The sequence below is a fragment of the Pygoscelis adeliae genome, unplaced genomic scaffold (assembly GCF_000699105.1).
Source record: "Pygoscelis adeliae isolate BGI_AS28 unplaced genomic scaffold, ASM69910v1 Scaffold42, whole genome shotgun sequence".
Classification (NCBI taxonomy): domain Eukaryota; kingdom Metazoa; phylum Chordata; class Aves; order Sphenisciformes; family Spheniscidae; genus Pygoscelis; species Pygoscelis adeliae.
In genome coordinates this window covers 6,922,539-6,930,280 of record NW_008824283.1, presented here as the reverse complement: position 1 = coordinate 6,930,280, position 7,742 = coordinate 6,922,539, and the positions used below count along the sequence as shown (strand labels likewise).

Here is a 7,742-nt window from a genome sequence, read left to right as displayed (position 1 = left end):
TGCTGGACAGTGAGGCTCTAAATTGGGCATCACTGTTGTTACACAAGGTTTAATTGAGGACATTTGTTCCACTATTTGAAGAGATTATTGACATCATCTTTTCAGTGTGCAAGATTCCCAGTATTGTTAACACAAAAATATACTTTGGTCAAAAGACTACCTTTTAAAAGAAAATACTTATCCATCCTTTTCCTCATAGAGGAAGGACATGAAGGACATGTTTGATATCACTAAAGTCTTCAGCCTTTCTTAATTTCTGTCACTTTGATTTCAATGAGCAATGCAATAGCATGAAGATTATTATTTTAATTAATTGGTGCCCTACCCAGGGTACAAATTAAGAACGTTATTGTTATTATTAACTATTATTGATAATAATATTTTTATATAATTCAGAGGATAGTATTAGCATAACATTGTGAATTTTATTGTATTTTTCTCCTGGTGAATAAATATGCAAGAATGTTAGGGATAATAGACTGCTCACCTGCAGCACTCTCAGTATTTTGATTGTTTAGTGAGTATTTCCTGCAAGATTGCACAGTTTCCTTTTCTTGAATAATTGGATAACTGAAACTAATTTTTAGGTAAGAGCCAGTTGTCCAAGATAACCTTTATATTACTTGTTATTAATAGGTCAGGATGCTAGCAGAAGATGTATGTATATTAATTCAAGTGTTATATTTGCATCTAGCTGAAGTTTGCTGTTTAGAATGTCTCTTCAGTAGCTTCCGGGATGGGAGAGTTATTTTGGTGATTTGGTTTTAGCAAAGGAGCTGAAATCTTTTTTGTCCTGGACTTCATCACAATTGTCTACATCTTCTCACACAATTAATTACATGAAGCTAAATGTGTCTGTCTCAGAAGGAAGATTTGACATCTGTAGGATTCAAATATGCAGTTGAATTACATGATCTGGGATGATGGTTCCCCTGATTTTGGAGTGAATGTAGCAGGTCCTAGCTCTGTGCTCAATTATTCGAGGGCTTTAGAAGACGTTTGAGGGGCTCGAAGGAGATACATCCCATCTTCAGAATTAGAAGTTGTTGTCATTATTGCATGAAGTACCCAAGCCCAGACATGCCATTTGGAATTCATTTACATAGCAGTTGTGCTTGTACCATAGTTCTGTAACTTCTAGCCTACGAGTTCCAAAGTTTATGGCATTACCTCCCATTTTATCTTTGCTTTTCCGAGACTTTTAACTAACAAGTTTGTAGCACAAGACTAAGAGCCAAGTACACAGAGCCACTTTGAAAGATGTGGTTGTACCTCTCTAGCTCTGATGCTTGTAGTGGCATTTCATGTTGTCAAATTAATTTTCCCATATATTAGCAGAAAACACATTGAGATTTCACAGTCTTCCCAGTAGCTCTGTGGCGTTGCTACTTCTGTTAAGCAGCTTCTAAAAACTAAACCATATATGACATGGATTTTTGCTGAGTACTCTTGTCAAATGAGAACAGTCCATTTTACATGTTAATCAAGTAATCTGTTTCTAATAATGTTAGTCGACAAAGAGAATATTCATCCAATGCTATTAATAGTTTTGCATTTGGCTGCATCTAAAAATAAATCTGTTTTGTTTCAAAACCTTTTACAGTAAAGACATTTAAGCCATACAGTCATATGTTATACAGTGACTCACTCAGGGTATCCTTGCTCCCCTGGTGCAAAGTCAAAAACAATTTATGTCCCTAACTGGTAACTGTCCCTAACAGCCACCCTCCAAGGTGTGTTAAACAACCTTTTGAAAGAAGACCTCTACCGTACTGTCAGAGGTGCAGGGAGACTAGTATGAGGTGACTAATGTACTCCCTGCCTAGGTGGAATCCTGCTAAGTTTATTACATTTCCAGCTAAAAAGCCACACTTCCACCGAGTGATTCAGAGATACCCTAAACTATGAAAATGAGTCTTATGTGATCTAAATTGACTTAGTTGTGCAGGTTAGAAAAACCCGTTTCTCTTTGTCTTGATGTAAATCAAGCACAGAATAGGATGATCTTACCAAAGCAGACCAAAGGAAGGGAACAAAAGTACAAGGACATAATTGAATCCCTTTGCCTTAGTCAAGTCAGGAGATGGAGCCTCCTTATCCAACAGCAGTGGAGCTTGGGCTCTAATGGAAAGGAAATAATGTGTCTAATTATCTTCTAATGCTGATTGTAGTGCATCTGCATGAAGTGAGTGAGTGTCATCACCCAGCATGGCATTTATGCATGTTCAGGCACCATTAGTTATACACTCATTAGCGTCCGGACATGGGGAGAGAAAAAGGATGGAAACGTTGAAATGTAGCAAATCAGTAAAATAGTGCTGAAATACTTGTTTCAAAAACTAGATGCCCCTTTTCAGATGCTTGTCATTGTTCAGCAAACTCATGATTTCATGTCATTGTAATAGGTTTTAATATGTTCCTCAATAAATAGATAGCACAGATTCACATCAGACTTCTGCTTACATAAATTACTAGATAAAAAGCAGCAAATGCTACCAGGCAGTCTAAACAAGTTTCACAAAAACCTGTATAAAAATAAATATTCCTACTTTCACTGTCACAAATTTGGCTGCTGTGAGTTGAGGTGAAGAAAACCTTCACTGAATGCTGTCCTTGTAGGCAGGATGTTGTAATAGAAAACATCAGTAGATCGCAGAGCAGTTGTTTCATGAGCCTTATAAAAGAACCAAAGAAAATCCCACTTTATGTGGCTAGATTTGAAAACAGTTAGAGGACTTGACTGAAATTTTAACCAACAGAATTTGTAGTTCGAAACATGTATAGAATGGAAAACCTTCTTACTTTCTGATTCATAAGTTCTTGTTCAAGTGATGTTTATTTAGAGTCTGACTGGGATCCTTAGCATGTGCCCCAGTGGAAATAACAGTGAATATGTACATGAAATACTGTATTACTCCAGCTTCAGCTATCAGTGAAACGATTTGATACTACTGATACAAGCTGATACCAACTGCCAGTGAATGCAACGAGGTGGCTGAAAGTTATGCCTGTTGAACTGTTTGACAGAAAGATTGGATTGCAGTGATAGTCATGATAAGGCACCCAATTCTAAGCATCTGGGTCCCAAGTGTAGTAAATTTGGCTCCATGTATGAAGAAATTGTGGTGTAGTCTATATTTATCTTTGCGTACATGGTTGGTTATGATTATAATTGAAGGGTATTTTCCAAACCAGGAACGCACTTTCCCTGGAAAATGACAGCAGGCTATAACTGAATTCCACTCACATTATAGCTGAAAGGGTGGAATCTTGCTGGAGCTCCCTGACAGGGCCTGCAACGATCTGGGTGTTCCCCGCAGTGCTGCTGGCTTCAAAGGTCCATGATTTCCATTCAGATGCTCAAAGGTTTTCCCTAGTGTCTGAAAACTCTAGGCAGGCCTGTCAGTGCTGTGTCAACCCTCTTCTCGCCCGCCTCACCAGATCAAGGTCATGGTAGAATTTTGAGCTGCTTGTTTTCTCTAGGCTATTAAAAACCAAACATCACTGGTACAGTGCCAAACTCCTCAGTGACGCTGGTGCCTGCTTTGGGATCGGGGGCTAGGTAGTCTGTTTCCCGTCCCCTTTTCCATTGGTATTAAACAAAGATGGCATGGGAAAAGTCTTACCTCAGGAGAATTTTATCATCCTAAGAATTATAAATATTGTTCCATATAAATTGAGACTAACCCTTAGTGGAATTTCCTAGGGTTTTGATGGGAATTTCGATTGACTATACTACATGTTTCTGGCATTTATGAGTATGTTTATCTTTACATCTCATTTACTGCAAGGTTTCTTCTCTTAGACAAACACAGTCTTGCTGCCTCAGAAGCCATTCCTCTGGTGCCTATACCATGCTGACACCGTTAATCCCACCGTCTTCCTTAATGCATGTCCTGCCAGCACTTTCCATCTACCTTAGAACCTCTCCTCACCTTATCTATCATTTCATTTATAATCAAAATATGATCTTCTGTACTGTTATAAAGTTAGCCTTCCATGCCTGCATTTAAACATTCAGACAACCTTTATGCATTGTCACAGGCTGCTCCTCATGCTTGAGGGCCACACCACAGAGTCACAATTCAATCTCCATTATTAATAGTTCTTAAGATGGTTTTATCAACCATTTTTATTCAATGGGCTACCTCACTGTTGTTCTTCAAAGCTCTTCATAAAACTCCCTGTTTCAATGTCCATAAAATGAAAGACCTTATTAACAGGGTAGCTGCCGATTTACTGAGGCTATGGCCTGTCATGCTGACTGATGTTTTCTGATCATTCCTGGAATTTGCCTATCTGTGTCCTTACATAGTTCATAATTTCACTGAGGTAATATGATCTTTTAGTTCTGTTTTTGTATCAAGTATATTCTTCCAATAAACTACAGCTAAAATATTTTCATCAAAGTCCTGTTTACAAATATTTCTTTAATCCTCCCTTCTCTTTACAGAGACATCAGCAAGAATCAAATATCTGACATTGCACCTGATGCATTCAAAGGCTTGAAATCTCTCATTTCATTGTAAGTAGAAAATAGAATTGAATGGGTATTTGGGGAGAGATTGCATGTAAGAGAAATAAAAATTATAATGTGCTGTCTGGGAGAACTTACGTTTCTGCGTGCAATTGCCAGCTTGCATGAAGCATCTGATCTTTTGTAAATGAAAAATTGGTCATGAAGGTTAGAAGGAGGAACTGTTTACACATCTCTAGTAAGTTCTTTTATAGATGAACACCCCCAAGGTTACTGACGTGTTCACTTCTTCAAATCAGCGCATTAGTTGATCTACTGTACATGTGCAGCCGCAGGCTAATCCATGCCCCCCAACTCATCGTGGCACACAAAAACCTCATCATAGCTCAGACACTGGTAGTGTTAATCAGGGAGGAGTTAGGGGAAATACTTACATACTGAATTTTTCTTCTGTATTAAAGAACTGAGATTGCACTTTCGTGAGTTTTTTGATTTGTTTTTTTGGTTTTTTTTTTTCAAACTAGTTAGGGAAGAACCTAAGCTCTTAAGAAAACATTTATATTTCTTAGCTGTAATTACTACTTTATTAAGCTGGAAGGGGACTAAAATATGAGTTCATACAGAAGATAAAAGGAAGGTAGGATCTCTTGACAACCATTTGTTTCTCTTTATAGAACACAGAAACTGTTTTAGCACCAAGTTGAATTTAAATGCAGCTATATTTCAACCTAGCTACCCAAAGCACTATTAAAACAGTGGAGCTTTTAATGGGTAAAAGGAGTGAGCAATACAAGGTCAGAAGCTGCATATGGAGAATGAACAAGAATAGAGTGTTAGAAAGATCCCCAGGTTGAGAGAAGAGGGTAAGCTCAACTGGAATGATATTTACCTGCGTTAATTTTAAAGACAGTTTTAAAACATTTAGCTCATTAATATTCAGACAACAGTTTGATTTTTAAGAGTGTAGTTTATTTCTAAAAGCTGCCATAATTTTATTCTCTGAATGCTGGATAATTCTAACAACCTATATAAGTTGTTGACTAGTGCTAATATTAGAAGATTAGTTGATACTAAACTTAATATGTTACAGTAAACTTCTGAGCCAGAATGCAGAAGGATAGGCCTTTTTTTGTGCCCTGAATCCAACTGGGAGAATGCCAGAAATATATATTAAATGTTGCTAGCCGTTGTTGAATAGTTAGTGCAGTATTATTCAACATGCTGTGGAAATGGTCAAATCCCTCAATGCTGTCTGGAAATGATTCAGTAAGAGAATGACATTTACTGAACACTACAGTTTTGGCTTAGTATGAAACTACTGCTGATGCTACAGTGCTACAGCTTTCTGGTCTTGGCAAACCTCCTGGCTAGGAGGAAGCTGGACAGGCAAGACATTTCTACTGGGGTTGACTTCCCAACTCAGAAGTTATTCATATTAGCTATAGCTAATGCAGATACCCCCGGATGGCTCCAGGAGTGGGGCAGAACACATCAGAGTGGGCAGAGAGGAGATGAGAATATAAACTGGGCAGGAATTTATAGTGTTTTGAGTTGCACACAGAAGCAAGTGAAATGGCTGTGTATTCTCTGCCCAGTCATCCAAAATGATATTTTAAGTAAATGATGTTTAAATATGTTTATATCCAAGTGGGTAAAATAGTGCTTAAGTTAATGCTAGGAGGTTACAAGGGGGAAGAGAGAGGGAAGAGAGATGAGATGCAGCACAGAAAGGGCTATAGTAAGGGAACTGCCTCTGAGCAGTCTTTCCTTTTTTCAGTGTTTGTCTCTGCCTCAGTTTCCTTCTACTGCAGCCACACAAGGCTGTTGTAACCCACAGTCTGTTTCTCCTCTCTTTGGCAGACTGGTTTCTAGGACAGTATCGACTCCAGCCTTGATGTTGTCAGCCTCCTCCTCTAGGTTCAGGTGTCCATTGTGCTTGCCATTGGCTTTTACTTTTTTTGAAAGGTTTTACTCTTGCTGTTCATTGCAGGTAGGTCTTACAAATGTTTTCTCTATGGCTGATAGGCAAGAGTTAGTTCCCTGATCTTTCATGACTTGTCACCCAGACCTCTGGCAGGTTCTTCCCTGCTGGTCACTTCTGTAGCTGTTTCAGTTTCTGAGCCCTAGATATCTTTATGGAGCAAGACTATCTGCTGTTCTGCAGAATCGGGCTTTCTCTGAAGAAACTTCCCCCAGGTTTCTACTTCCAAGAAGTAGAGGATCTTCTTTTGGCTGATCTCTGCTATAGCCACCAGTGCAGTTCTGTCAATCGCAGAAAGACAAGTAAGTGCAAGAGAAGATGACTCCTGTGAAGTGCCAGCCCTCCCAATGAAATTGCCAAAGGGGAAAGAACAAGGAGGTAGAAATGAAGTAAGACAGTTTGCTTACTAGTGTTTTCTCTTTTAAGCGGCTCAGTCTTTTTGGTGCCTGAGGCCCCAATAACTTTAGTCAGCTGCATGCCCTGAAGGAATGCTGCTCTGCATACAATGCTTCAGCTCAGCTGAGAGTAACTTTTATTTTACATATATGAAAGTCAAATGTGATTGGTGGCATATATTTTAATGAGACACCATTGAGGTTTAATCTGTGCACAGAGCAGCTGGACTTTTCAGCCAGCTGAGTTAAAAGAAGAATAAAGGAGGGGAAAATATTAATGCACAAATGAAAGTAAGCAACTTTGTTTCCATTAAAAATGAAGTACTGCTGTACTGCCTAAAATCCTTGCTTTTTTTTCCCCTGCATTATTCCCTTTTTCCCCTCCTCCCTTTACTCCCCGCTTGCATGCAATTGCAGTGCTCCCTATGGGTCTAAGAGAGTGAAAGTGCTTATCTGGAAGACAGCCAACATTGTTAGTCTAGCTGGCTAATGGAGGCCTATATATAGTGGGTTGCTACTCTACTTTCTTCTGAAGTTAACTTACGTTAGTGTTTCCAGGCAGAACTGTTTCTCAGAGTACTCTGCCTATTGTACCTGTGTAGAGGTAGAAGAAAAAATGGTGCACTATAGTTTTCAAAACACAGGAATGTTTATTACAGAAGCAGTTGCCCCTAAAATGTATAAAACTTAAATCTTTTAAAAGCGCTAAGTGATCCATATGCTAGCAGGTCATAAGTTTTTATTTTAAATCTATATATTTTCTCTAACAAGAAATCCACCTATGGGAATCAAACAGGTCACAAAATCTTAACACTTTAAATAAACCATTTCTACCTTAGGTTTTCTCTGCATTTAGTGAAAGAATGGCAAGCTTGTTCTTGTAAGGACT

At 38.6% G+C, this 7,742-nt stretch overlaps 1 protein-coding gene across 1 annotated transcript in view; it reads left to right on the top strand.

Annotated features, from left to right (window-relative positions):
* Window positions 1-7,742, top strand: part of SLIT3 (slit homolog 3 (Drosophila)) — a 260,861-nt gene that overhangs the window by 90,322 nt on the left and 162,797 nt on the right. The window contains exon 8 of the mRNA XM_009318576.1: window positions 4,454-4,525. Within this exon, the coding sequence (XP_009316851.1) occupies window positions 4,454-4,525 (72 nt within the window). The remainder of the gene's footprint in view (window positions 1-4,453; window positions 4,526-7,742) is intronic.